Source organism: Aspergillus melleus (assembly GCF_016097325.1).
Source record: "Aspergillus melleus strain CBS 546.65 chromosome Unknown contig2, whole genome shotgun sequence".
NCBI classification, from domain to species: domain Eukaryota; kingdom Fungi; phylum Ascomycota; class Eurotiomycetes; order Eurotiales; family Aspergillaceae; genus Aspergillus; species Aspergillus melleus.
In genome coordinates, this window is record NW_025763371.1 from 2,536,503 (window position 1) to 2,563,533 (window position 27,031).

Consider the following 27,031-nt stretch of genomic DNA (forward strand, 5'->3'; position numbering starts at 1 on the left):
CTGCATCATGTCTGCCGTACGGCCCTTGCGAAGAGGCCTTCACCTCCTGGGATCGAGATCGCTCGCCCAAACCGCCCCTGCCGTTGCCAATGGCTCTTCTCTCGTCCCGCGGCAGTTCGCTTCTCCGCGCGGTCTCCGCTCCCCGCTCGCTGCTGCTGCCCGCCCTTCTCCCCGTACAGCCTCTCTAGCTGCCAACGGCGGTGCTCGTTATGCCTCGTCCAGCTCCTCGGGCCCCGTCAAGCAGACACAGCTCTACGACCTCCATGTCGCCCGCGGTGCGAAGATGGTGCCCTTTGCGGGGTACTCCATGCCCCTACAATACTCCGATCTGAGCCATGTGGAGAGCCACAAATGGACCCGGGAGAAGGCAAGCTTGTTCGATGTGAGCCACATGTGCGTATCCAGCTTCCCCAATGGCAACTGTTGGTCTGAATTCAGCGATTCTAACACAATCCCTCCAGGGTGCAACACCAGCTTAGCGGCCCCGGTGCCCAGGAGCTCCTGATGAAGGTCACCCCGTCCTCCCTGGACAAGCTCAAGGACAACCAGTCCACGCTCTCCTGTCTGCTAGAAGAAGCCACCGGCGGTATCATCGACGACACCGTCATCACCCGCCGGTCCGCAGACACCTTCTACTTCGTCACCAACGCCGGCCGCCGCGACGAGGACCTGGCATTCCTCGAAGCCGAGATCGACAGCTACAAGAACACCCACGGCGCCGACAGCCTGAAGTGGGAGATCCTCAGCGACCGCGCCCTCGTGGCTCTCCAGGGCCCTCTCGCCGCGCAGGTCCTGCAATCGCACATCCACGGCTCCGGCCCCGAAACCGATCTCAGCACCCTCTACTTCGGCAACTGCCGCTCTCTCCACCTCACCCTCCCCAACGGCTCCCCGACCGCCCACCCCCTCCTGATCTCCCGCACTGGCTACACCGGCGAAGACGGCTTCGAGATCTCCATCCCCTCCGCCGGCCACCCAGAGCTCCCCACGCAAGTGACCGAGCTCCTCCTCTCCAACCCCGACCAAGTCCGTCTCGCGGGTCTCGCCGCGCGAGACTCCCTCCGCCTCGAGGCCGGCATGTGCCTATACGGCAACGACATCTCCACGGCACAGACACCCCCCGCGGCCTCCCTCGGCTGGGTCGTCGGCAAGGACCGTCGCGACTCTACCTCCCCCTTGTCCAACTTCAACGGCTCCTCCGCCATCCTCCCCCAGATCGCCTCCCCGGCCAAGACCCTCTCGCAGCGCCGCGTCGGGTTCACCGTCGAGAAGGGCTCGCCTGCCCGCGAGGGCGCCGTCATCGTCGATCTGAACGATGAATCCCGTACCCAGATTGGAGTCGTCACGTCCGGTCTGCCCAGTCCGTCGCTGGACGGCACGAACATCGCTATGGGGTATATCAAGCAGGGTATGCATAAGAAGGGCACCGAGGTGGGTATTCTCGTGCGGAGTCGACTTCGCAAGGCGAGCGTTGTCGGTATGCCTTGGGTTGAGAGCAAGTTCTACCGCGGTTAGAAAAGAGAAAAAGAAAAGAAAAAAAAAATAAGTATAAATAACATTATGAATCAAACCCTACCCAGCCTGTCTTGCTTGCCCTGACTTAGGTTCTCTTCTCTTTTACTGCTCCCTGAGTTCGTCAACCCTGACCTAGAAATGGGACTGATGATGAGAGGTAGTAGACCTGGGGGAAACGGCGTTGCTCAACTCGACGCCAAGGTGTATGATTTCGACAATGACGAGCGCTTTCAAATATGTACATAGATATTACGATATCCTTATTTCCCTGTTTCTCTCGCTTCCTTTTTTTTTTTTTTCTGCCTTTATCTCATTGTTTCGTTTCGTTCCAATTCCGACTTTTTCTCTCTCATGCTCACTACAGTTTCATCCCCCTATTCAAACGCCCGTCATGTCTGTGTGTTATGGATGGACATCTTACCTACATGTTTCAACATCTCCCTCCCCCCGCCACTTCCCCTTCAAGCTTCCAACCAGGATGGCTAAGCAGCTAGTTTGGGTAGTATTAGTTGAGAAGTAGTGGAGCGGTTGCAATATACGGTTTCAGCATAGATGGATGGGTCATCACGACTTGAAAGATGGTATAAATGTATCTAGGTGGTACCTTAGCTATCAGTGTTTTAAATCGTTACAGTCCTTCACTACACAGGCACATAAGATATTTAACTCCACGTGGTCTTGATACTGCTAACACTACCGCCTAAGAATTAATAGTAAGTAGTCAAGCAAACATACCTCACCTACTCTACTTCCTCTATCCCAAGGAAGAAAACGAAGTTGACAATGAAGGCGGCAAATCATCCTCCCCCGTACCCCAGGAACTCTCATTCCGACCCAGAACCAACACCAGCTCCCTCCCCTCCGTGAAGAAATCATGACCAACCCAGCTCTTCGTATACGGCTTCCCATCCAGCGTCGCAGACTGAATATACACGTTCTGGTAGCTGGGGTCGAAGTTGACGGTGCGCAGGGTGGCCACGTTCCCGGTAAGCGGGGAGGTGATGGACACGGACTCGAAGAATGGGGTCGTGATGAGGTAGACGTTCTGGCCGGGGTTGGGGAAGAGGCCCATCATGGTCATGGCGACGAAGGAGCCCATGGCGCCGGAGTCGTCGTTGCCTGGGAGGCCGGCGGGGGCCGGGTTGAAGTATTTGGGGATGTAGAAGTGGGCGCGGGCGGTGGATTTGGCGGGGCGAGCGGCGTAGTGGTATTGGAAGACGGTGAGGAAGGAGGGCTCGTTGCCGATGTAGGTGATGCCGCTGTCGTGGAGGTAGTCGAGGCGGCGGACAAATTGGGAAGGGCCGCCGAGGTGAGTGATCAGGGAGGCCATGTCGTGGGGGACGAAGCTGGAATTGTATGTTAGTAGCTGTGTAGAGGTGGGGAGTAGGATGAAATGTACAATTGGTATTCCCAGATGCTGGATTCGAAGGTTTCTGCAGCGTTGTTCTGCAGCGAGCATGCTCGTCCGCTTGTGTCGATGTTGGAGCAGGTGATGGGATCCTGGAGTCGTCAGTGGTTAGTGCTATCATGCTAAAGCACGAGAGAGCATACCTGGTATCCCCACGTCCCGTTCAGATACTTCGGCTGGAAGAAGCCTCTAAATCCCGTATCCGTCCCATTGAGGAACGAGGTTTGATCCTCTCGAAACAGATTCTCCCAGTAGCGAGAGCTCGTTTCGAATTTCTCTACATCACCAGTCTTTCCCAGGCCGCGTGCCATCTGCGCAATAGTGAAATCGTCGTAGCAGTATTCCAGCGTACGAGAGATACTTCGCGTCATGGGTCCAAACCCGAGATAGTCGAAATCCTCAACCGGGATGTAATTCAGCGATTTCCAGCTGACTAGCCCCCCTCGACCCTCATTGGCCCAGTCATAGGGCTCTTCTTCGGCATCCTTTTTCACCGCTGCATATCCTGCCTGCCAATCAATGTCTTCCGTAATGCCCTTAAGGTATGCGTCCGCAAGAATGACATCCGCGTTGGAGCCGCCTTGGGTGTACCCTAACTTGGGTTAGTCACTGCCATACCGAAGTTGGATTGGACACAAACCCTTGCAGAGAGACATGCGGCAATCAGGAAGCCATCCCAAGTTCTGTTGAGTATCGATCAACGAGCGGATCATTCGGGCCAAAGACGCCGGATCAAAGATAGTCAAAAAAGGCAATTGGGACCGGAAAGAATCCCAGAGGCTGGTTGGCTATCAGAAAGAGGATCTACAAAGGATAGGCATGCATACCAGTAGAATGAATCAAAGTACGGCTCCGTGCTCTTCCACAGAGGGTTTTCCCCGGTATAATCCTGCGGATTGATCATAGTACGATAAATACCACTGTAGAAATTGGTCAAGACCGACGAGTTAACGCCCTCTTTTGACACGCGGATTGGGGCCATCTTCTCCGTCCACAGCTCGACTGCCGCAGAATGAGTAGCCTCAAAGTCAAAGTTGGGGATTTCGGCTTCGGCGCTTCGACATGCCTGATCGCTGCTGATGAAACTGAGACCGGTTCGCGCCTGCACCGTGATGTTCGGGGCTGATTCAAAACGAACAAATGCACCGCCCTATAAATGTCAGCTCCAAGCATGGGAAACATGGAGTGACACGAACCGGAAGTGGGTACCCGTTAATGCTTCGCGAGATGTCGAGGTGATTCACATCGGTGCTTGCCCGCGAATTGATGAAAATACCGTGGTCGCGCACCTTCGCCGCACTGTCAAAGTCGACGCAAAAATAGGGAACGTATGTGCCGCTACCAAAGCTCGGTTGAAAGCGAGCATGTCCAGTCATGCGCCCTGTCATGGGGTCGACGGAGACAGTCCCATTGTCCTGACGTGTGTCTGATAGATCGGTGAGGTCCAGAAGGATCAATGGACTCGATTTATCATCCGTAGGGAACTGGAACCGAACGAGGGACGTGTGGTGAGCCACCGTCATGTCTACATGGATACCCGACTCCATCGTAAGTCCGAAGTAACCCGGGCTTGCTTTGACCGAATCGGAAGCGTAAGTCGTCTTTCGCTGTTTCTTGGGGTACACGCAGCCATTGACATCGTCGTCGCGACATTTTACGTAGGGGAACAGAGGATAGTTTCCGAGAGAGGGTTGACCACCGGTTCCCGAATCATGCAGACTGGAGAATCCGGTGATGCGGCTGCCGTCGTACGCGAAACCTCCCTGGTTGCTCTGGGAGTCGGTATCGGCCACGGCTTTGGCCATGCCGTAAGGCAAGGAGGCGCCCGCGAAGACATTTCCTGGACGCGAACAATCATCCTCGTTAGCATTGGAAGAGCAAGGCTAAGCACCGAGGCAATTCGCAGAGCAGCAGATACCTCCATTTGCACTTCCAATGAGTGGATCGACGTATTGTAGGACATCGTGGTTGTCAGGCACCGGAGGAAGGGGGTCGTCGGACGAGCCCAGAACGAATGGAGTTGCGGCCAGAAGCGCGAAAGCGCGATAAAGGGCCATGATCACTGAAGATAATTACAGTTGGTAGATAAAAGAGTGACAGGAGTATCTAAGAATGGCGAGTCGGTGACAAGAATTGCTTTACGCTGGCCAGAGGGTTCCTTCCCGGCATGCTGTCGGGCAATGCAACCCAGCAAGGGGCGCCGGACTCTGGGAATGGGCCATTCATGGACATTGGGAGTCTTCGATAGCTAAAGCTAATATAACTGCAGGCATGCTGCAGGTAAAAATGCAACGTGCCCCTGAAGATCGACGCATGTCTCGCCAACAGTAGGAGAATGATTATCGAATAGGGCTATGGGAAATGAGTAGTTCACGCTAGGGTCCAGAAATGCGGAGGATCGATCAAGTCCGGAGGATTCAGCGCGATGCCCTGACAGGGATGGTGCCAATTAGCCCATAGAAGTAGGATGGAGCTACGGAATCAACCCGTCCATGTTGTACAGACTTCATAGAAAGACCGCCGAACACGACGGAAGACGGAGAAAGTCGACGGACTCGAATGTTTTCCTTCCCTTTTTGGGACTCGGGCCGACATGCAGTCCGGACGATGATGCGGCCGGACATCATTCCACCCGGAGAGAACTTATAAGATCGCTGGGTCCCATAGTTCGATCAAGACCGTCTGTTCTTTACCATTAAAGGCTGGATCACGATGAGACGACATCATTTCGAAAGTTCTCCGCCGGCCGTTGAAGGTGGATCCCGGACCGTTGATGGAGGATGAAGAAGGAAAAAGGAAGAAGAAGATCCACTTGGCCGACGGAGAGGGCGACTGTCACGTGCCAGGGGCAGCCATACCGCGCAAAGACAACAAACAGGGCAAACCACGACTTGTCCAAGAGGCATCACTCGAGGATTTGGCTGGAATTCCGGCATCATCCGTGACGATGTCTTTCTTCTTCTCTTCATTCTATTCTCTTCTCCATGTCGGGGATTACTCATCCTCGCAACAGCCGAGGTTCTTTCGGTCTTTGTCCGCCTCGCCCTTGACCAATCAGAGGAGACTGGTGCCCTGATGATCTTCGGGGCTGCATGAAAGACCGTTGGCGATGAACTTCCGGAGGCTCACCAGTCACTTACGCTGACCGGATTCCCCATTTTTCAGTCGCATCGCGTTTCCTCCAGACACTAGAAAGCAAAAGAGCCTCGGAAGCCTGCCTCTGGGATCCATTCCTCCGCCAAGTCCAGACTCTTCGTCATGCCGCGAGTCCCAGTGTCGAGATTCTTTCGGGCGGTCCCCACTACGACCAGGCTCGGTCTCAGCTTGAATCCTACAAATAATGCCTCGTGGTTCGTGCGTCTGACCCGTCAGAATCGTCTTCGATTGTACTCTGCTGGTAGGCTGCCGTCTATTTCCCTGATTGATCCTCCGTGCCCCCGGCCGTCCGAAGACTTACTGATCCCCTGAATCCCCCACTGCAGAAGCTGCCTCCTCTCCCGTTTCACCGGAGCTCCCTAAGCCTCGGTCCCGCTTTCGTCGCTTCGTGGGATTCACTTCCATCGCAGTCCTTGCATTCTCCGCCGGGTTAGCCTACCAGACTCAGAAAACTGTGTCGCGCATGATGACGCTTACAATGCCCACCGACGAGGAAACCCTCACTTCGTTCATCCCTCCCGATGCGATTTCCCAGGAAGTGGAAGACTTCATCCGCGACCATCCGCTCGCCGTGTCGCTGCGGGAGAACCCGGCGTTCACCGAATCGCGCCCTCACCTGAAGATCCCGGAGCAAATGCGCACCCGCAATCTGACGGCCGGTACGCTCGCGGGTCCTGAAAAGATTGTGGTCCCTCCGTATATCTTCTGCGAGGAGGGTGGCAAGAGCCTGATCTCCCTGTTCTACCTGGGCTCGAATATCTGCGGTCACCCGGGCATTGTGCACGGTGGTCTGTTGGCTACTCTGCTGGACGAAGCCATGGGACGGTGCTGCTTCCCTGCTCTGCCGAACGGGGTGGGTGTGACGGCCAACCTGAGCATCGACTATCGTCGGCCCGCCATGGCCGAGGCCTACGTCGTGCTGCGGGCCGAGACCGTGAAGGTCGATGGTCGGAAGGCGTGGGTGGAGGGACGCATCGAGACTCTGCCTGAGGAGGGCAAGGAGCCGGTTGTCCTGGTGGAAGCGAAGGCGCTGTTTGTCGAGCCCAAGCAGGCTGCGGTAGGTTCACTGACTGGATTGAGACTAAATGAGAAAGTATGCTGACAACATTGTCCACAGGCTATGTCGAGTCTCTACAAAGTCACCAACTAGAAATTAGACTAAATGGGGGCTATGGGCTATCTGGGGGGTGTCTATATCCAGGGTTCGGGTAGGGCCGGCGTATAGATGGGCTTGTATTTATTACTGTATATATTATTCTCTTCTCTCGGACGAGGCACATTGTCCGTCTTTAACTAGAATGTGTAAGAGTATCCTTAATAGACAGACTTGATTGATGGACAGGCGGGTTATCTCTTACGTAGCCTCTCTCCCGCGGGAGATAATCGGATTGACCGCCTCCGGCCAGCTGCAGCTCCGGCGAGATTCCCAGCATGACGGACTCACCTGCTTCCACCTCCCTCGATCCCCGACTTTCCCTCCAACTTCTGCGTCTTACCTCCATGCCCGCTTCCTCGAGCGCGGCAACGGACTTTCCTCTCTACTAGTTACTCAGTCCATTTCTCCCCAAACTTCTACCCAACCCCCTTCCCATCATGTCCAAGACAGCCAAGTACCTCCTCGTCTCCCTCCCCACCTCCATCACTCCCTCCCACCATCGCGACGATGCCCTCGACGCCGTCTCCGCCACCGTCGCCCCGGAAAACGGATCGGTCGCCCCCTTCTCCATCCCGGAGTTCAAGATCGGCACGTTAGACGCCCTCGTGCAGCAGGCCGACGAGCTGGCCAAGCTCGAGTCCGCCTGTCAGGCCGTGGTGGTGAAGGTCGGAGATGCGTTGAAGAACATCCTGGACGGCGACGAAGCGCAGATCGAGAAGATGAAGACCGTGAATGACAGTATGTTGCCTACCTGTCTGTCTGGTTTCCAGATGACTCGTGGTCCGTGAGCGACGGTCGGTTAACGTGATGTAGAGCCGGTGGACCAGTATCTGCGGACGTTCTCGTGGAACAAGGTCAAGTATCGGGCGGATAAGTCGCTGGGTGAATTGATCGACCTTCTTCAGAAGGTATGTTTCGGCATGGGCTCGTGAGCCAGGTCTAGGCTACTGGGGTTGGGTTAACTCGCGCATAGGAGGCCGCTAGCATTGATAACGACATCCGGACGAAATACTCCCAATACAACCAGGTGAAGGGTAACCTGGCGACTCTTCAGCGGAAGCAGACGTGCGTTATCTGGACAATCCCGCGGGTTTCTACATTCAGATTTCGATTCTAACACGTATACAGAGGCAACCTATCGACCAAGTCGCTCGCCTCCGTCGTCGATCCTCGCGCCATCGTTCAAGATTCCGAATACATCGAGACTCATCTCGTCGCCGTGCCATCCCAGCAGATCAAGGAGTTCCTGAAGACGTACGAGACTGTGTCGCCGATGGTAGTTCCGCGGTCGGCGACGCTAGTCGCGTCGGACGACGAGTTCACGTTGTACGCCGTCACCACGTTCCGGAAACACAGCGTCGAGTTTGTGCACAAGGCCCGTGAAAACAAGTGGATTCCCCGCGACTTCAAGTACGTCGAAGGCGGCAAGGAGGAGGAGCGCAAGGAGTTCGAGCGCGTGGGCGGCGACGAGCGCAAGCTCTGGGGTGAGACGCTGCGACTGGGCCGCACGGCGTGGAGCGAGGCCGTCATGGTCTGGATGCATGTGTTGGTCCTGCGGGTGTTCGTCGAGACCGTCCTGCGATACGGTCTGCCTCTTGACTTTGTCTGCACCATTATCCGGGTATGCTTAATCCTTCGCAACTCAAGAAGAGCTAGACTAACGAGTACGTTAGACTCCCAGTTCGAAACAGGCCGACAAGGCCAAGTATAACCTGGACGAGAAATACTCGTATCTGGCCGGCAACGCCTTCGGCCGCGACAAGAAGGGCCGGGTCAAGCGAGACGACCCGGGCGAGATGCACGGCGAGGGAGGTGGCGAGTACACGGCATATGTGTACTATGATTTTGAATTCAACTAAGCCGAGGGGAGATTATCTCTGTGACATATTTTCGTTCTGCAATTTGGCTGGTATACTTGATACCTTGCTTTTTGGTAGCGTACCGTACATACATTTGTTATGCAGTTTGATCTATCATACCATGAAGTTACATACTCTGACCGAACAGAATCGTAGGCCATCACCTCTACATATAGACAGAGTCATTTGCAACGAATCTCCCAGAGTTCTAATGATGATTGAATCAATCAACCGATCAAGCAACAAAAACCACCGTCCATCTATGTACACGTACAAGAAGGAACACAAGGATATCAACAACAGGAATCAATCATAACAGTCAAATCTATCTATACCCTTTCGCAACCCGCAAGCAACATCAAACACAACTCAGACAAAATTTACTCCTTCTTAGCAGGCAAATACCCCTGCTCATCCAGGTACTTGATAATCTGCGCCACAGCATCCTTGACCGGCAAATCGACATTCTTAATATGCACCTCCGGCTTCAACGGCTCCTCATACGGCGCACTCACGCCCGTGAAATCCTTAATCACCCCCTCCCTCGCCTTCTTATACAACCCCTTCGGATCCCTCTGCTCGGCCACCTCCACGGGGACATCCACATACACCTCCACGAAGGGCAACCCCGTGTCCTCGCCGGGGGTCGGCACCTCGTGCAGCGCGCGCGCCGTGTCGCGATCCGCCCGGTACGGCGAGATGAACGAGGTGATGGCGATGGAGGCGCTGTCGGCGAACAGCTTCGCGACCTCGGCGATCCGGCGGATGTTCTCGTTGCGGTCCTTCTCGCTGAAGCCGAGGTCTTTGTTCAGGCCGAAGCGCACGTTGTCGCCGTCCAGCCGGTAGGCGTGCACGCCGCGGTCTTGGAGCAGCTGGTGCTCGAGTTCCACGGCGAGGGTGGATTTGCCGGAGGCGGAGAGCCCGGTTAGCCAGATTGTGAGGCCGCGTTGGTTGCGGAGGTTGCTGCGCTCGGCGCGCGTGAGGGCGCTGGCGTGGAAGGTGATGTTTCTGGGTTGGGTTAGTTTGGGTTATTGGGATGGTGGGATGGTGGGCATGGGCATGGAGGGGTAATGGATAGGTGGAATTTTCAGGGAAGCAACATTGAAGAGCAAATAGGAAATTAAATAGAACGTACGTGGCCATCATGAGGACTCTAGTATATAGAAAAATAATTGAACTGGAAGAGAATTGACAGAAGTGTAGAAGAAATAAGAAAAGAAGAAGGGAGGAAAAGAAAGGATGAAGAAGGTACGTGGCGGTCCTGTCACAGAGCGGGGCGCTGATCGCGGGATTGCGTGCGCACTGCGTGTTCTCTACAGTAGTTGGGCGGCGCTAGGTCTCAGGATGAGAGGATCCTGTCGGGATTTATATTGATTTTGTTTCGATCTATATGGAAATGATTGTAGAGGTCTCTTTGCGAACCTTTATGTCTGACCGTCCAAGAGATTTCTCTGCATTGGCAGTTCTTGCGTGATTTGCGGAATGAGGGGCTTTGCGTCCGGCGCCGATGATCGGAGCGGAGAGTTGGAGTCGATTGTATCACCGCATGGTGATGCTGTAGACTGTAACTATACTTCAGACCAATATCGTAAGGTCCCTAGAATCTCTAGCAGAGCGGAAACCATTCCATTTCTTTGACAGGTTAAACATGGAGGAGTAGTGTATGGCGAGAACGGAGAGATGCAATCCAGTCTATCCACTCCACACTAATTCTCCATATCTTACCGCTCAAGTCATAAGCGCGTCGTCTCGTGGATATATATCCCAGCCAATGGAAGGTTCAATCTAGCTTCCAGAGATGATGGCATGTATAGCCTTTCACAGGGACGTGCGTAGCATGCCATCCTCTTGTGTCATAATATCGACTGTTCAGCCACAAAGAATGCTGGCCTTGACCCACTTGACGGAGAAAATCAAGTATCGTGGTTCTCAATTCATGTTCTTCGCATACTTGCATGAATATGACTGGTGATCCGTGAAGCAAGGAGACAAGGTCGGCATTTGTCATTGAAACCTTGTCGAATCCCGTCCTCGAACCGTTGGAGGAAGCTTGCATCAGGCGATAGCTGAGGACAGCCACTTGAAGTTCGCGAAGTACTAACAAATGGCAGACATTTGTGACATCAGAGTGCAATTGGTACCTCAATCGGACCGCTAATGTCGCGCCCTTGTTGCGTTTTAGGTTCCATTCATGGGTATAAATATCTGGTAACGTAGCCTGTAGAGTCAACGCGGAGATTCACCATTTAACCCAGAGAGTTCTTATTTCTCATACCTGCCCCGAGCCCGCTAAGTCATTTGGATTGCGTATCGTTTGGTTTTGTTCTGTTCGTTAAAAGAAATCGGCTTACCATGCCTCAACCCAATAGTGCCCTAGAGGCATCCTCATACTTTCATCCCAATAAAGACGACGCTTCGCGCCGACAAGTCCAAGAGATAACTCAAAACATGCTCGAGCAGGGAAACGAGTACTCCACTCTCACTCAACATAGCGTTGCCTGGGCCGAAGACCAAGACCCCTTCGGCCATGTCATGTTCCAAACCTATGGTCATATCTCCGCTCAGTGCGGCAATCGTGTCATCGAATCCTTCCAGGAGCATCTTGGAGACAAGTTTCCGGAATTCATGACCGCCAAGGGGATCAGTGCCATGAGTCGGAGGATCACGATAACTGTGAGGAGGGTTGTCAAGTATCCGGATTTAGTAAGTTGGTTGCAGAACAGATAACCAAGGGTATATGACGTTCTGACTTGATCGTTAGCTTATCACTGGAGCTCGCATCTTAGAGGTCCGTCCTGATCGATTCCACTGGCGTTTCTCTGTTTGGTCAACGAAGCAGAGAGTCGCTGTGGCTGAGTCAGAGGGGTGGACGGTATTCTTCAACCACCGGACCGGGAAGAAGGTTAATTTGCCGCGAGAGGGGGGAGTCTATGCTGATTTACATGCGGCGTTGGTAAGACGTGCGGAGGAATCCACTCATATCAGGAAGAAATGGGAGGAAAACCGGGAGGTGGCAAGTAGGAGGGCGAATCTTTGATTAATTCGAGTGGTAAACTCTGCTTGTAACCGCTAGCTTGCTGGCCTTGTAGATTGGTTAGTTGTGTATTAGCTTCTTAGATAATAATCGATAACTAACCTCTAAAGAATCACAAGGCTTGGTTATACACTAGAGAATTATAGGCTACAGATAAACTACTCAGATAAGGCACAATTATTCATTATTAGAATATGATATGATCTTAGATGATCATCTGAGTACTGAAACTGGCCTTTGGGTTTAACTTTATTTGAATATCTATTTCGGATTTGCTAAATCTTTTAAATATTTATAAACCTGTAGATCTCCATGTTTCGATTTCTTTCTCTCTTTTTGTTATACGATTCCAAATTGCCGAAGGAATCTAAAAAGGAGAATACAGGAAAAACTGAAATGATTATTCGAGAAGTGTCTCAAATGATTACAGTAGTATTCGAAATCATATATACCTCCACACTCTTGCCATAAGTCCGAAAGTTGCTCACCCGTTTCGGCAGAACTGTTCTGGTAATGATCAGCTGCCGACTCTTTATTGACCATTCCTGAACACTCCTCTCATGTTTTTCATACAAACCTCAATTGGCTCCTGAAAATAGATAAGTATCTCAGCCCTCAGAATCAATATCCTAGTCTTGGCGTACACGAAGCCCCGCAATCGCCATGCTGCAATTCAACAACCGCCTTCACTGCCTCTATGGTCACGAGCGTACGAGAGAAATCATCATGTTTCCCTTGGAATGATATTGGCAATACCGTTTACCCTTATGTATTACTATATACCGGTTTTTCTTGTGGTAAATCTACCTGCTTCGGAGATATACCCGGCATTTTGGCGAAAGATCAATTTAGACGAGGATTGCAGCGCAAACGATGTAGCTAAGGCAGGATCCAATTGGCTTTGAGAGCGGCTCTTCCAGATGTAGATTCTATGGAACCCTTAGTAGAATTTTGTATTCGGTGGGAGTCCCTCAGCCTGGTCATCTCTCTGTATTCGTTAGCACGCTAAATAATCCCAATATAGACAGCAACAGAACCCATACTAGAGCTTCCGCAAATCCCTTCACAAGCGCAATTTCGTGGTCACAGCGGGCCAGCTGTTCAGGTCCAAAGTCGGTGAAGGTCGTTGCAACATCAAAGTCAATCCAGACCAGCTTATCGGGATTTCCACGGACAAGAAGAAGATTTTTGGGGTAGATGTCTCGATGGTGAACACCCGCCCTGTGTATCTCATGCATGCCCTCAACTGCCTGGGGATAGAGCGCGTCCGAGTAATTCACGCAGTTTAAACTCTCTGCATTTGGGAAATATTCTAGCAATATTGCTCTCGGCCTTAGCTTATCTTGGGCGAAAGATTGTAAAGCAGGATGGAATACTGCGGGATCCAGTCGATCGATGTAGCCGTAAAAGTTTGGCACGAAACCGCGTGCACAGACACCAGAAGTGAGGAGCTTCTTGTAAGCATTTAACTCGCAGCGAAATCTGTTCAAATCACGACCTTTTTCGGTATATCCATGGTCGCCGTTGTCGTGGAAAAGCTTCAATGTATACTTTTGTCCATCCAGATCTACCTCGAATATTGCGGACGAATCAGAGCACGTAATTTGTCTGATAATCTTGATATTGGAGGGGTCTATGTTCTTCAAGAGAGCGCCTCTGGGGTGCCTTATTGTCCTGTGGGAAGTCACATCTTTATCAAGGAGGTCAGAGAACAAAGGACAAAAGTAGACAGGTCTTGGTTAACTAATGATAGCGGGATTACCTAAGTCAAACAATGATCGCCCGAGGCCCAACCGCCGGATCTTGCGAATCAGATCCACTTGGGACTGTTCCAGTGGCTGCATGTAAGCGCTCGCTGTGACTCTGATGAGAACATGGCATGGTCCTGATCTAACGTTTCAATGAGCGCACGTCTTGATACAAATGGCCGTTTAGCTGTCCCTTCGGCAATCCCCTGCACAGCTGGAGGCCATTGTCAGCTTACTATGCTAACGGGAATGTGGTATCTCGGGATGCTTTGCAGCCGAAGGAACCAATTGTAACCCAGCTATCTGTTTCTTATCTATTAGACTATAGTCGATATCAAATTGGAGGTTTCTAACCTCCTTTAGTGTCTGCTTTTTAGTGTTGTTTGCAAAACAAACGGATAAGCGGAATGTCTACGCGTCTCCAGGTAAGCTCATGCTTGTCCTTCCATGCTGCGAGGTATAGATCCACTGACAATCTGATCTCGGTGGAAAGAATCTTTAACGTCGGATCCAAGTTCAGAAGAATACGCTTCGGTGCCCCATGATGTCTGGAGTCTTGGGGTTATCCGTATCAATCTGATTTGTGGCCGCAATCCATGGAATTTGGCTTCCCTAGAGAATTCTTCGTATAGGGCCTACTTGAAGTACCAAGCTTCTTGGATTCAGTCCTACCTCTGACCGACGATGCTATGGCCATCTTGAACCGCATCTTTGAACTGAATCCCAACAAAAAAATTTCTATCCCGGAGCTTCGAGGTTTATTTTTGGACTGCCCCTGCTTCACCACAGTCCCGCTTGCAATCCCTTCGGAACCCAAACCCGTGGACTCTCCGGGTATTGGCGACCAGGTTGGAAGCGATGTTGACTCGGACAAAGACCCCCTGGGCGACTAACGACAAGAAACAAGCATGATGTCGACTTAGAATTTCATCTAAAAGATCTATATTGAATGTATACCTATATCTTGGCATCTACCGCTATCTATTCCACCTAGTAACGAAACACTCTATATCATGCACTAGAGGGCTTCCCTCCAGCAAGACCGATCACCTTCTTTGCCGCATCTTCAAATTTATCAAAGGCGTGGAGAGGAAGGCCACTCTCGGCAATCTACACGATCGAAAATATCAGTCATCCATCACAACATATCATCGAAGAGAATTAATCTTACCATCTTCTGCCCCTCCTCCTCATTCGTCCCCCTCAATCTCACCACAACAGGTACGCTCATGTCCAAGTCCCGGAATGCCATGATGATCCCTTCAGCGATCATGTCACACCGCGTTAAGCCGCCGAAGATGTTGACGAAAATGGCCTTCACGCGCGCATCCGAGACGATGATCCGGAAAGATGACTTGACGGTCTCCGATGTGGCTTTTCCGCCGGTGTCGAGGAAGTTGGCGCAGTGGCCGCCGTGGAGGGTTAGTGCGTCGACTGTATTCATTGCCAGGCCGGCGCCGTTTACTGTGGATTTCTTGTCAGTTCCGTTAATCTTCATGCTATGGGAGGAAGGTTGGGTTACCTAAGGTGCCGATACTGCCTTCGCCGTCGAGTCTGTTTTGAGTCTTGTGAGTATAATGTCAGGATCAAGGTGCTTTGTATCGGAAGGTATAACGTACTTGACATAGACGATGCCATCTTTCTCTGCCTCGACTTCCTCAGGGACTTCCTGGGCGGTGTTTCTCAATTGATGAACCTCGGCTTGACGCCCTGAGCTTCTGAACGCAGCATCGTCAAATCCGAAGCGCGCGCCTCGTACTTCCAAGGTCCCTTGCGTGGAAGGGTTAGCTCGGACTTCGAGCAGATACGCTTCTTTTTCCTTGAAGATCTGCCACAAGGCTTGGACTAAGTTCGCTAGCCCTCCATGTGCAGTTTCCGGGAGTTGTAATTGAGATGCAATATTTCCAATCAGAGGGTTTGAGGTATTGAAGTCTGGGGTTTTGTAGGGGAATGGGAAACGGGCTGTGTGTGAGCGGTCGAAATCTGCCTTGGTTGAGGCTACAACGCAGGGTGTTAGTGCTGTTCTATCGACGGTCAAGGACAGGAAGATATCCGAGTCCGAAGGTGGCGCGTCGATAACGGGGACGGATTTCTGTTTCAGCATGTCGAGGGCTTGGAATTGTTTGATGTAAAGGGAGCGAGTCTGTGACTGTGGTAGGAACTGCGGTCTGGTGTTTCTAAGGGCCACGCGTCTCATTGTATGGAGACCTCGTTTCTGGTTGGCCGGATTGGCGGACTTTATCTTGTCAGCCCTATGGCTCACTTTTGTTTTGGTTGAAACGTACCGTTGATCCTTGGACACGCCCCCGGTTACTGAATAGAGTCTTCATTCCCTCCCCAAAGTCCTCGGGGTGGTTGACCATGACCGCTCCAGCGTTCTCCAGAGCCTTGTATTTGGCGCTTGCATCCGGCTCTCCAGGGGCCGTCCATGCGCCTGCATGGCCCATGATACGGCCTGGAGGTGCGTATCGACCACCGACAAGAGCCATGATGGGTCTATCGAGACGTCAGCAACACTATCTGAGACTCAATAAATTAGACATACTTAGGATTCGAACTCCTCCGTCGATAATCCTTAATCCATTCCGCCGCATCAATCTCCGCCGTTCCACCAATCTCGCCAACAAGAATGATTCCCTCGGTGTCGGGATCATTCTCGAATATCTTCAACGCATCAACGAAGTTCGTCCCAGCGAGGACATCACCTCCCATGCTGATGCAAAGACTCTGGCCCAGGCCTGCCCGCGTGGTCGATGCAACAGTCTCATAACTCAGAGTACCCGACTTCGCCACGATGCCGACATTACCGGGCGCGAAGCAGGGCAGGGGCTGGAAGCCAATGCGGCATTTTCCAATCGCCGAAATGATTCCGGGACAGTTTGCGCCAACTAGTCTTGTCTTCGACTGGGTTTGGAGCATGGAGTGGATCTGCACAGGTGGTCAGTACCTCGTGCATCCTATAAAACCGGGGACAATCAAGGTACCCTTAAAATGTCATGGATGGGAACATGTTCGGCGACGGCTACAACGAGGGGAATCTCCGCCTCAATCGCTTCTTCCACTGCCTTGGCTGTGGCGTTCCCTGGCACGTAGATGGCGGACGCGTCGGGTTTCGCTTTTTCTTGGGCCTGCGTCTATATAAGTAGGGTGTATGTGGATTTGAGAACAAGGACCAGCAAAAAGTACAGCCCGAACGGAGGGGAAAACAGGGAGCCCCAGGTGTTCGCCCTCTACACCTGGTTTGACGCCTCCGACAATCTTGGTTCCCCAAGCTAGAGACTCTTTCACATTCGCAGTGGCCTGGACCCGTTAGCACCCGATGCCATCAATTATGTCATGAGGGTGGTCCAAGTATGTACTTGTTTGCCTGGATCGATTATTAGCTTGAAAAACCATCTATCAAATGCTATCTGAACATGCTCTCTCACCCGTAAACCCTTGAAACAAAACCCTAGTATGCGCGCCAATCTTCAAATTCGGCAGCGTGTCCGCATAGCTATACCTCGGTCCTAAGGTAGAGAAGCGATTCAATCTCTTCACGGGCATTTGGACAATCGACGTTCTCCGCGCCCGCGCGGGAAGAGAGTATAAGCCAGTCATGGTGCAATTGCGACGGGAGGGTCTGTCTCAACACTGGATAAGTGGAGAGGAGGTAGAGGAGGTGAGGAAGGTCTCGGGAGATCCGCCGCCTTTTAGACGGTCACTCCGCCGGTCTCGGACTTGCATTGCCGGTGGTTTCCGAGGTGCCGGGGTTTACGAGAGGGTTTCTCGGAACTGTACTCTCTTGGCAGATATCAATCACGTGTAGTTCTCCAGGCAGTCAGGCAGTCAGGCAACCAGGCAGAGATGGGCTCCTCCTTTTTCAGGAAGTTGCTCAGACGATGAGGGAATCTTATACAGTTACAGTGGACTATTGGAATTCTCACTATGATTTTATTTATTTCTGGAACGGATTTAACCCCAAAATGTAGGGCAATTGACAACCCTATCATCTGCACGTCATTCCATCTGAATCTACTAAATCTACGGATATACTCACCACCAAGAAATCCCTGGAGCAGTCTCCCCAACCCAGAAAGCAGAACGCAGAAACATGTCCAGCTCCCTGCAAGGCCTGCACCGATCAGCAGCAGCCACCGACACGACGATGAAACGCGATCAACCGCCAGTCCAGCACAGCAGAGTCAGTTGAGCCAATGACCCGCAGCGACCGAGCGAAGGCGGGGTCTGTCTTCTCCACGCCTGACGCCATGCATTCCGTAACTTTTGCTCGCTATTAATATCTCCCTCCCCGTGGCTATTGTTCTCGACCGGCTACCGACTCCGTCTGATCTTCCTCTTGGTTACGGAGAACTTACGGAGTAGTACTCACCGTTCCATCTCTCCGGTCCACTGTGGCCCTTCTGGCAGATCGGTGGAATCGCTGTGTGTGTGTTTTCCCTCCCCCGTATTTGCCTCTCTTGTCCAGAAGCTCCTTCCTCCAGACTACTTCCTCTGTGATCTTTCCTTCTATCTTCGTTTCTTGTTTCCTTCCATCAAGCACTTCCTTTCTCTGTATCTACTATTCATCTACCCAATTACCTACCTATCCTCCTCGCTCAGCTAGTCCAATTGCCTCTAAAGTCCTCCATCAATTCACATCCCACATTTCAATCCCATCCATCCCAATCCAATCAATCAGTCATTCAACTAACGTCCTCTCCCACCCCTCGACCAAATGTCAGCCTCTGCAGCAGCAACCTCCGAGCTCCAATCATCTCTACGCAGTCTTTCCATCGCTCAAAGCCCCGTAAAGGACATACCCCGCCCCACCGTGCAAACGACAAGCATGTCGGCCAACCGTCTGGGCAGTAATACTGCTGCATCCAAGAAGAAGAAAGCTGCCCCCGTCGCGGACTCTTGGGAAGACGAAGCCGACGATTCGTCTGTTACCTCGTCTCCGGACCTCGCTTCCCCAGATCAAGGTGCAGATTCAACCCTACTCTCCCCCTCCGTCACAGCCGAGGGCCCGCTAGATCCCCCACCCACCCCTATCTCTCCGCAGACCTCGCAGCCATGGGTCACGGCCCCGGCGTACGCAAGCACGGGACCGTCGTCGTCTGCGTCGTCGGGCACCCGATCACCAAACAGGAGGCCCGAGAAGCAGACCGCTGTCGCGGGGCGGATGATCGCGGGAGCGTTAGGCATCCGAGCGCCGAAGAGAACGGAGGAACAGCGCGCGTATGACCGCTCTGTCAAGGAACAGGAGATTCGACGAAGGAACCGTGAACGCGAGGAGGCCGCCAAGGCGAAGGAGGATGAGGATCGGGCCAAGGCGGCTGTTTGGGATGAGTGAGCTTGCTTGCCGAGGTCATGGCAGCTAGCAGCTAGCTTTTTACTTATCGTACTCCCTCTTTGGGTGGTTTCTCTTGTTTTATATTTATTTGTTTGACCTTTCGTTGTCTGTCTGTCTGTTTATATACATTTAGTTCGGGGCTGTTTGATGACGGTTCTTTCGTCTGGGGTTTGGATGTAATCGTACAATTTTGAGGGGTTATTGGACGGATGGTGGCTGGTCTGATTTTCCGGGTGTATGCAAGGGTCTATCATTAGTCTACAATGAACTAGAAAAGTTTTTTAAGTAGAAAAAGGCATGCCTTTTTCAGTCGGATGCAAGTTTTTTTTAGAAGTTTTTATAGATAGAAGTAGGATCCCTTGGTTTCACTCTTCTTTTCGGTCTAGAAAAAAGGCAGATCAGGAAAGGTAAGGGCAGATAGGTAGTCATTTGTGAAGAAAAGACAAGACATCATCCGTCCATACCAATCAAGTCATGTCAAAACTTGAAAGGTTCCAATGCAAACACCACAGCGCCCGTCTCGTATGCGAGGTAAAACAAAGACGAAAAAATAACAACATTCGGGGGAAATAGGGAGAAACGTAGATGAGGATATCGAACATGTTCACATGACGAGACGTAGAGTATTGGATGAGGATGCGGAAGCTTAAGACGCGACGATCCTAGATAAAAGAAACATTTCGGCAGGAGAAAAGAAGAAAAAAAGACTAAGAACAAATGGACAGAATGTCTTTCGCGTTTTAGATCTAGCCTCCGATCTGCTCCTGGTGGACTTCGAGAGTGTCGCCGTCGGCCATCTCCAACTAGAAGAGGTTTGACAAGTTAGCGGGGGGGTTTTCCGGTTGGGGAAAAAGATGGAGGGAGAGAAATGCGACAAGCGATATAACATACAGTGTCCGGGGTGTCTTCGGGGCGCACGCGGGTACCGTCGAATAGGAAGCGGACGGTAGACAGCTGCTTGCCTTGACGGTCGCAGAAGGCATCCATGAGTTTCTTCAGCTGGGTGGAGCGCTTGATCTTGAAGAAGACTTCGTTGTTGTTGTCCGTGACCTTGATGTTCAAGTGCTCCACGGGAGCCTCACCGGCGGGAGGTACAGAGTCGGACATTGCGATATCAAGAGATGGAGGATTCTGCGAAACGGGTGGGCTGGCTGTTGGAGTGGCAAAAAAAAAAGAGGTGCCGTTAGTCTTGGGTTCGTAGAGAGAGGATTCGCCCCTCACTGTCGCAAGTCGCGAAGAGGTAGAAGAGGGGAACGAGTGAGGCAAGGCGAGGCGAGAGATGGGCTGAGATGACTACTTACCTAGATGAGCTGGGAGGGTCGGAGGTGGCGAGGGGTCAGAGCCGGAGCGACTTTTGGAGCAGATATGGGAGACGGGAGGGAGAGATGACTGAGGAGAGGGCGAAGGAGAGCGAAAGGTCGGAGGTGTGAATCTCATGGCTGAGAAGTAACTGGAAACCCCACCAGCGGAGAGACTTCGGATAATTTGTTTTTGCGGTGCAGGTCGAACAGCGAAGGCGGTGAGAGGGAAGAGGTTGGCTGGGGAACTGAGATGCCGGTTGGGTGCAGCGTCACTCTGCATGCATTCAATCACTTCACACCTTTTCCCTTCGCCCCGACTTCCGTGGAATAATTGGTCGTTTGAAGCTAGCAAGAACAAAGAACCTGCAGCTTGCAGTGAAACAAACGCAGGAGTCAAGTGAATAATTGAGGTCTTCTTCACCTACCACTCATTTTTGCTGGTCAACATTACATCATGGTAGGAGCTCTCTCGGCACTCAAAGCACCCTGGGTAACGGTAAATCGAACGGTGAATGACTAGTATATTCAGGGAAATATGAAAGAAGATTTGTCCTACGATCCCCCCTGTCATCCACGAGCAGTAAGTCTTGACTAGATACTCATTCGGTAGAAACCAAATGTAATATTGACCGGTCGAGTAGTGTGCTATCCAAGGTATATATTTGGTTATGGATCAGTCCTCTACGACATGCTAACCTGACTCAGCCTGCCTGACAAAAAATTCTTACCAGGAGGCAAAGTGCCAGACACAAATCAATGCCTTGTACGAATGCTGCAATGCGTTCTACCAGGATCGAGGCGAGGGAGCGAAGACTCCCAGCTGTCCTAAACCCGATCTGCTGAGGCTGAAGATGAAGCAACGGGCGCAGCAGTCCTAACGACCTACAAAAATTTTCCTTGTCCCTTGGTGTTTCATTCAAGACCATCGACGACTTTGTACATAGCACTGTGGCATTGGGGTATACAGCGTAGAGAATAGACTCAAAGCGATTCGGCGAAGATTTCACAGCATCAAGTAAATCCAAATCGAAAAATCGGGATGTGACAATTCCTTTGCAGTCTCAGCCCTCATGTGAGGAATCAAGAGCTAGGCTAGTTGAGTAATTGCCAGAATTTCTCTAAGACAATCGTGAGCACGCAGAGAGGCCGTTTGACCTAGACGAAGATTGAAGCTGCTCGTCTCGAGACTCTAATGACTGCCTAAATGACATTAGAGAAAGAAAAGAAAGAAAAAAGAAGAGAAAAAGCGACGGGAAAATCCGAGGTTTTTCTATGCGTGCGCTGGACGGAGCTAAACCCCTTTAGGCGCTAGTGGCCCGCTGGCGCCAAAACACGCGGAACGAGGAAGAAGTTCGCTGCTTCTGCTTCGCTTCTCCTCCGCTCTCCCCCCATCCCAATCTCCTTCGGACGCACGGCTCTCGAGAAGCTCCAGTTCCGTGGAAGTGCTTTTGATCCCGTCAGACACGCCGGCCGTGCTTCTCATGGCTCCCTTGACGAGAGCTACGGGCCCGACCGGCTCCGCCGGCTTTGCCCCCGTTAATGTGAGTATTTGTTTTTTGCCCTGTCTCTCGGAGAACTTGTCTAGCTGATTCGGTTCGTCATCCGTTCCATTTTACTAAAGTCTTCTCAGCCATTTCCTTCGAACGGACACGAGGTTATCGAGCTCGATGACGACAGCGATGAAGACGATGATCAAGCTATGGACGAGGATGAGGATCTAGACACTAATGAGGAGTATGAGGAGGATGACGAAGGGGAGGAAGATGAAGACGAAGAAATGGATGAGACCGAGGACGGAGAGGACGAGTCACAGGACGACTACGGCGATGAGACAAACGGCTTGAATGGCAGTGAATCGCCTTTGAATTTGGCTCCCGCCCCGAATGGTCACAGTATGTTTCCGTTGTCCACCCGGGTTCGCCTCTGTATGCCCATTGGGTAAAATGGCTGACTTTATGCAAGAAACCCTGAACGCCCCCGCTCCCGAACTGTTTACATCTGCTGGTGCGCAAGAAGCGCTACACCCCCTTCGCCGCACAGCCGACCGGGTAACGCGTCAAATCGAGGCTTTCGCGGACAAGTTAGATCGGTTCAAGCAACAGGGCAGTCGCGCCGATGAATTCGGAAGTTATCAAGCTGCGTACCAGCTCGTGAAGAACTACCAAACCATCGCGCAGGACGCCATCAACGACATCTCCAAGCAGAGCACCGTGCGACGCGCCAAACTGGGCTGGAACTCGAATCGAGCCAACGGATCCGCGCATGACCCCAAGACCGAGGAGGAATTGCAACGTCTTCACTTGGAAGCAAACACCTGGCAGCTTTTGCTCAATCTCATCAGCGTCAATGACCCCCCCAGCATAGCTAGTGCCAAGCAAGCCCAGGAGACCGCCTTCCAAAAACTCCACCGCTATTCGTCCGATCGCGAAATCTGGGAGCAGTTCCTGGATGCAGACCACTACGCGCTAGAATGTGTGATCATTATGAAATGGTTGGAGCTTACCGCGAAAACCTCGGCTCAGGATATCGACTCGGTCATGGCTGAGCTGGAGAAACAGGCCGAAAGGGGAGAAGGGCTATGGACTCATGGCTGGCTCTACACGAAGGAGGCCATCAAGGGCCAGAAGCGGCTTAGGGCCTGGCCACAGCCCCTTGAACCCAACGATCCCGGAATCGCAACGTCTCTCCTAAACTCCGAGAAAACGGAACCCCTGATCACGCAGTTGGACCCCGATGCCATCACTCGCCAGAAGCACGGCCTCCAAAAGCAGGACCAGTTCCATGAGCGCGCCACGTGGATGGCTTGCTGGAAGATGCTCAGACAGGGGGAGGACTGGACTCGGATCCGTGAGTGGGCACACGCACGCCTGGAGAATTGGCGGGCAGTCAGCTTGTGTGGATCCAGCGTGGATAAAAAGGCGCATGGCGAACGAACGCCGGTCGATGATAGTGCTACGCGCATGATGAATTTCCGATCGCAGAACACCTGGCGGGCGGCTTGCTCTGCGCTTGCTCGCAACCAGCACGCCGAGGATTTCGAGCGGGCCGTTTACGGGCTTCTTAGCGGCGAGACGGACGCAGCCTTTAAAGTTAGTCAAAACTGGGATGACTACATCTACGTTTACTTCAACAAGGTCGTGCTCTCTCGCTACCAAGGGTTCTGCAAACAATTTCAGCGAAAGCTGACCTACTCGCCCACAACTCCCGTGGCATTTGTACCCGAACCGGCCGGCTACGCAGACGTGCACAAGTTCGTCTTGTACACCAAGGGCAACGAACGCGTCGGAGTCGAGGCGCGCAACCCGTATCGCACCATCCAGGCTGCGATTATCAGCAAAGGATATGATAATTTCTTCCATTCCCTGGCCAAGGCAGTCTCGCAGGCGGCGACGACTAAGACAGAGCTAACGACCTTCGTCCCCGACTTGTCACCGAGTAATGTTGAAGACTCCCTTCTCATTGCGGCCGAAGATGGCGACGCTCTGCGCATTGCCACCCATCTCTACGTCATTGCCAACTCCCTCGGAAACGTCCGCACGGATACTCAGTTTTCCGACGTCGCTGCCGTGAATGTGATCGGGTACATCGCCAACCTCGAGGAGGCAGGCCTTGTGGATCTTATACCCTCCTATGCATCTTTGTTACCGAGAAACATGGCACACTCCGTTCTTGGGCAGGTCTTGATTGAGATTGTCGACCCGCAAGAAAGGAAATTACTCGTCAGACTCATGGACAAGCACGCTATTGACATTGAATCTGTGCTCCAAGACCAATGGAACTGGATCAGCGACAGCGTTTCTTCTGTGGAGCATCAAAGGTCTCGCAAGACCTACCCCAAGGTGGTCATTCGAAAGGATGGAGTCCGCGAGCTCGCCCCTGTCAAGAAAGATCTCATCGGAACCGACCTCTCCGGTGCCGACGAGCGAATTATTCGCAGTCTCGAGTGGCTCCGTTATGTTGATGGACAATGGGGCAGGATCTGCCACCTTGGTGCTCAGCTTTACAAGCAATTCTATCGTATGTAATTCCACGGTCTCAGTGCCACCATTGCAAAGTTCGTTTATTGACTTTATTGAATAGTTAGTGGTAAATTTGCCGCTGCTCGAGAGCTGAGTCACCGCATGGGATTGTCTGATGTGTCGCGCGAACTCTTTGGATTTGACGTCACCGAATTCCCAGTAAACATCGTTGATGGTTTGGAGTCCTCTGTTATCGAGCCCTCCAGCCCGACCAAGAGATTGTTCGGGTCTCACCGACGCAGTCGGTCTGCCACCAATGGGGTTCCATCGAGCGGCGAGACCAATATACTCATTCAACAGTCGCGACTCATGCGGGAATTGGAAGAATTGGTTCTTGGCTTTGAAGCCCTGGAGGCCTTTGCCATTACGTATGACAAGATTGATAAGTACGTTTAGCCGACCAACCATTCTGCCTGAAGATATGTGTGCTAACCCATTCGAAATCAGGACCAAACATCGACGCGACTCTGGCACCATCCATGATTTGCGAGAGGCGCTTCAAGAAGCTTTAGATGAAATAGCAGTGCACGTTGATGCGGTGTTGGATGAATGGTTAACCATTGCTGCGGATGGTAAGATTTGATGCTTCTTTTCGTGTCTAGCGGTTGAACTTGAGACTAATGGGCGTTGATGTCACAGAGAATGAACAAGCTCAGCTAGAGGAGATCCGGAACACTTACATTCCGGAACTGTTCCTTGATTACCATGCTGCTCTCTATTACTCCGCACGTGTCCTTACTAGCGATAACCTGGTGCAATGCATGAATCTAGGAATCCAGCTAGCCGAAAACGAGTTCTTAACCCGCTGCTTTGTTACGTCCCGCCGGATGAGGGAGCTAGTCGAAGCTCTGGCTCTCTCCAGCAAAGCTATGGTCAACACAGGAGCGGACCCTGGAAAGAAACTCCTGGGTGGTGAATCGTTGGGACTTTGGAACGTCACTGTACCCGAAGACGGGAATCTCCCCGGGTCAGACTGAATGTACTGTACGATGCGTTGAAAAGGGGCCTTGTATATTATCCCCATGTCATTGCTTTTTTTTTGCGTTACAATTACCCCTTCCTTGTCCGAAGATGAACTGGCAGGGACGGGGAGACCGGTCAAAAGCCCCAGCTGATTGCATTTGGACTGGATTTATGAGGAGTATTTCTGAGGGCGCTTTGACGGGGGACGGTTGTTATTCTATTTAGCTCGACTGCATACAAGATACAAGAGAGAACAAGCGACGCTTTTTTCCGGCTGTCACTTGATTCGATTTACGATTATCATTACCTCGGTGGTCACTTCAGTGGCCATTACCAAATGAGACCGATAACACAGGATAATTCATCGGACATGAAATAAAGGGCCTCTAGAAGGTTGCACCATTTTCCATTGGCCACAGCCCGTAAGCTCAGAACCTGAACAGGCACCCAAAGAACCCAGTCTGCACGGTGGCACAACCTGCATCCTTTCTTGGGTCGTCCCACCCTACTCGTAACTTCAATAATCTACTTAACCTATCTAGATGACCCAAATTCGTGTCATCCGTACCACCTGCATCGCTGTACTCTGTACGACCAGGTCGTTCCAGAATTCTACCCAACTTTCGACGTATGTATGTATGTACCTTGACGGTGCGACATGACACATGTACATTTCCATAACTATTGAAACTGTCTAACTTGCCTATCTTGTTCCCCGTTCAAGGGGGAGGGGTAGGAGCAGTTTGTACAGCGTTTGGGTCTTCACCGACTAGTAAGGTTGGTTGCATCTGACCGCTTTTATATGTTTGGATAAAGTATGGATTTTCGGATCAAGTACGGTGTATGTGGTGTTTGGGTTTACATACAAGTTAGTATTACAGACAGGTCCTAGATACCTGCCTAATAACGAGCTAGACCGTAGATTCGTTTACCTGCTGAGTATGGAATGATACCTCGTTATCAGCAGTAATAGCACCATCTTGTTGGTTGGAAGTGAGTGAGACAATAATGATGTCAATCGAGGCTTAGCTATCAATGCACGCAATCAAGCAATACAGCCGTAGGTAGGTAGGCAACCAAGGACATGAGTTAAGGTGTTGTGGTTCGCTTTGAAGCTATTATGCTTGTGAAAAGTATGTTTGAGCTTGAGTGAGACGTCCCTCTGTCATTCTATGTATGTGCTGTAGATGTGCTTGAGATTGGAGGATAGGTTACCGATATTTAACATTTAAACTACGGAGGACTTCTAACAAGGTACGAAGCACTGTACCTGATCTATCCCCCAACCGGAGAAGAAGAAAGTAAACATATATCAATCATGCCACGCCATGATGGGCTCATAAGCTCGGTAAACCGAGAACGAGACCCCTCCCCCCATCTACCCCAATTCCAATAGTCCCAACCCAGCCATCATCTACTACGTCACCCGCATACGCTATATGTTTCTCAAGCTTGAAGACGCACGGATCACGACTGGACAGTAACCCGGTCCACTTACTCTTACTTCGGAAGTTCGCCTCATTTGCGGCTGTAACTG

The 27,031-nt window shown here is 51.9% G+C and overlaps 14 protein-coding genes across 16 annotated transcripts; 7 read left to right on the top strand and 7 right to left on the bottom strand.

Moving 5' to 3' along the window:
• Nucleotides 1-7: 7 nt before the first annotated feature.
• GCV1 (glycine decarboxylase subunit T) lies at nt 8-1,515 on the top strand (the record flags this gene model as incomplete). Its single annotated transcript, XM_046085331.1, has 2 exons — nt 8-393; nt 462-1,515. 2 exons carry the CDS (start codon nt 8-10, stop codon nt 1,513-1,515), a joined length of 1,440 nt encoding a protein of 479 aa, XP_045941294.1.
• A 754-nt stretch (nt 1,516-2,269) lies between these two features.
• On the bottom strand, nt 2,270-3,294 carry LDX57_003676 (uncharacterized protein; the record flags this gene model as incomplete). The annotated part of the gene is made up of 3 exons (XM_046085332.1): nt 2,270-2,861; nt 2,915-3,015; nt 3,067-3,294. 3 exons carry the CDS (start codon nt 3,292-3,294, stop codon nt 2,270-2,272), a joined length of 921 nt encoding a protein of 306 aa, XP_045941295.1.
• Nucleotides 3,295-3,525: 231 nt separating this feature from the next.
• On the bottom strand, nt 3,526-4,728 carry LDX57_003677 (uncharacterized protein; the record flags this gene model as incomplete). Its single annotated transcript, XM_046085333.1, has 3 exons — nt 3,526-3,703; nt 3,751-4,073; nt 4,120-4,728. The coding sequence occupies 3 exons, from the start codon at nt 4,726-4,728 to the stop codon at nt 3,526-3,528; spliced, it is 1,110 nt and encodes a 369-aa protein (XP_045941296.1).
• Nucleotides 4,729-4,806: 78 nt separating this feature from the next.
• Nucleotides 4,807-4,980, bottom strand: LDX57_003678 (uncharacterized protein; the record flags this gene model as incomplete). The annotated part of the gene is made up of 1 exon (XM_046085334.1): nt 4,807-4,980. One exon carries the CDS (start codon nt 4,978-4,980, stop codon nt 4,807-4,809), a length of 174 nt encoding a protein of 57 aa, XP_045941297.1.
• Nucleotides 4,981-5,696: 716 nt separating this feature from the next.
• LDX57_003679 (uncharacterized protein) lies at nt 5,697-5,999 on the top strand (the record flags this gene model as incomplete). Its single annotated transcript, XM_046085335.1, has 1 exon — nt 5,697-5,999. One exon carries the CDS (start codon nt 5,697-5,699, stop codon nt 5,997-5,999), a length of 303 nt encoding a protein of 100 aa, XP_045941298.1.
• Nucleotides 6,000-6,181: 182 nt separating this feature from the next.
• Nucleotides 6,182-7,229, top strand: LDX57_003680 (PaaI family thioesterase; the record flags this gene model as incomplete). Its single annotated transcript, XM_046085336.1, has 3 exons — nt 6,182-6,320; nt 6,406-7,136; nt 7,197-7,229. The coding sequence occupies 3 exons, from the start codon at nt 6,182-6,184 to the stop codon at nt 7,227-7,229; spliced, it is 903 nt and encodes a 300-aa protein (XP_045941299.1).
• A 443-nt stretch (nt 7,230-7,672) lies between these two features.
• VMA5 (H(+)-transporting V1 sector ATPase subunit C) lies at nt 7,673-9,094 on the top strand (the record flags this gene model as incomplete). Its single annotated transcript, XM_046085337.1, has 5 exons — nt 7,673-7,973; nt 8,049-8,143; nt 8,209-8,300; nt 8,364-8,856; nt 8,909-9,094. The coding sequence occupies 5 exons, from the start codon at nt 7,673-7,675 to the stop codon at nt 9,092-9,094; spliced, it is 1,167 nt and encodes a 388-aa protein (XP_045941300.1).
• A 380-nt stretch (nt 9,095-9,474) lies between these two features.
• MET14 (adenylyl-sulfate kinase) lies at nt 9,475-10,240 on the bottom strand (the record flags this gene model as incomplete). The annotated part of the gene is made up of 2 exons (XM_046085338.1): nt 9,475-10,102; nt 10,230-10,240. 2 exons carry the CDS (start codon nt 10,238-10,240, stop codon nt 9,475-9,477), a joined length of 639 nt encoding a protein of 212 aa, XP_045941301.1.
• Nucleotides 10,241-11,542: 1,302 nt separating this feature from the next.
• LDX57_003683 (uncharacterized protein) lies at nt 11,543-11,821 on the top strand (the record flags this gene model as incomplete). Its single annotated transcript, XM_046085339.1, has 1 exon — nt 11,543-11,821. One exon carries the CDS (start codon nt 11,543-11,545, stop codon nt 11,819-11,821), a length of 279 nt encoding a protein of 92 aa, XP_045941302.1.
• Nucleotides 11,822-13,068: 1,247 nt separating this feature from the next.
• Nucleotides 13,069-13,366, bottom strand: LDX57_003684 (uncharacterized protein; the record flags this gene model as incomplete). Its single annotated transcript, XM_046085340.1, has 2 exons — nt 13,069-13,116; nt 13,172-13,366. 2 exons carry the CDS (start codon nt 13,364-13,366, stop codon nt 13,069-13,071), a joined length of 243 nt encoding a protein of 80 aa, XP_045941303.1.
• Nucleotides 13,367-14,839: 1,473 nt separating this feature from the next.
• On the bottom strand, nt 14,840-16,818 carry LDX57_003685. Of its 2 annotated transcripts, XM_046085341.1 has the most exons (6): nt 16,422-16,818; nt 16,162-16,372; nt 15,496-16,112; nt 15,399-15,430; nt 15,048-15,340; nt 14,840-14,986 (listed from the first exon to the last, which is right to left on the bottom strand). In XM_046085341.1, the coding sequence occupies exons 1-6, from the start codon at nt 16,793-16,795 to the stop codon at nt 14,888-14,890; spliced, it is 1,626 nt and encodes a 541-aa protein (XP_045941304.1). In that variant the 5' UTR covers nt 16,796-16,818; the 3' UTR covers nt 14,840-14,887. The 2 variants fall into 2 exon arrangements, with proteins under 2 accessions (XP_045941304.1, XP_045941305.1); XM_046085342.1 differs by having other exon boundaries at nt 15,399-16,112.
• A 1,775-nt stretch (nt 16,819-18,593) lies between these two features.
• On the top strand, nt 18,594-19,211 carry LDX57_003686 (uncharacterized protein; the record flags this gene model as incomplete). The annotated part of the gene is made up of 1 exon (XM_046085343.1): nt 18,594-19,211. One exon carries the CDS (start codon nt 18,594-18,596, stop codon nt 19,209-19,211), a length of 618 nt encoding a protein of 205 aa, XP_045941306.1.
• Nucleotides 19,212-19,486: 275 nt separating this feature from the next.
• Nucleotides 19,487-21,715, bottom strand: SMT3 (the record flags this gene model as incomplete). Of its 2 annotated transcripts, XM_046085345.1 has the most annotated exons (3): nt 19,487-20,014; nt 20,103-20,362; nt 20,513-21,715. In XM_046085345.1, 3 exons carry the CDS (start codon nt 20,790-20,792, stop codon nt 19,958-19,960), a joined length of 597 nt encoding a protein of 198 aa, XP_045941307.1. In that variant the 3' UTR covers nt 19,487-19,957. The 2 variants fall into 2 exon arrangements, with proteins under 2 accessions (XP_045941307.1, XP_045941308.1); XM_046085344.1 differs by having other exon boundaries at nt 19,487-20,362; nt 20,513-20,648.
• Nucleotides 21,716-21,993: 278 nt separating this feature from the next.
• Nucleotides 21,994-25,508, top strand: NUP84 (nucleoporin Nup84/Nup107 family protein; the record flags this gene model as incomplete). Its single annotated transcript, XM_046085346.1, has 6 exons — nt 21,994-22,053; nt 22,134-22,404; nt 22,475-24,529; nt 24,593-24,917; nt 24,979-25,103; nt 25,171-25,508. 6 exons carry the CDS (start codon nt 21,994-21,996, stop codon nt 25,506-25,508), a joined length of 3,174 nt encoding a protein of 1,057 aa, XP_045941309.1.
• Between the last annotated feature and the right edge of the window lie 1,523 nt (nt 25,509-27,031).

Excerpts from the sequence above, each read along its gene's own strand:
- LDX57_003685 (XM_046085341.1), bottom strand. The coding sequence starts at position 16,795 with ATGCTCCAAACCCAGTCGAAGACAAGACTAGTTGGCGCAAACTGTCCC. Across the intron at positions 16,113-16,161 it reads GGCGTGTCCAAGGATCAACG|TCCGCCAATCCGGCCAACCA; the intron begins GTACGTTTCAAC and ends GACAAGATAAAG. Across the intron at positions 14,987-15,047 it reads AGGAGGAGGGGCAGAAGATG|ATTGCCGAGAGTGGCCTTCC; the intron begins GTAAGATTAATT and ends TCGATCGTGTAG.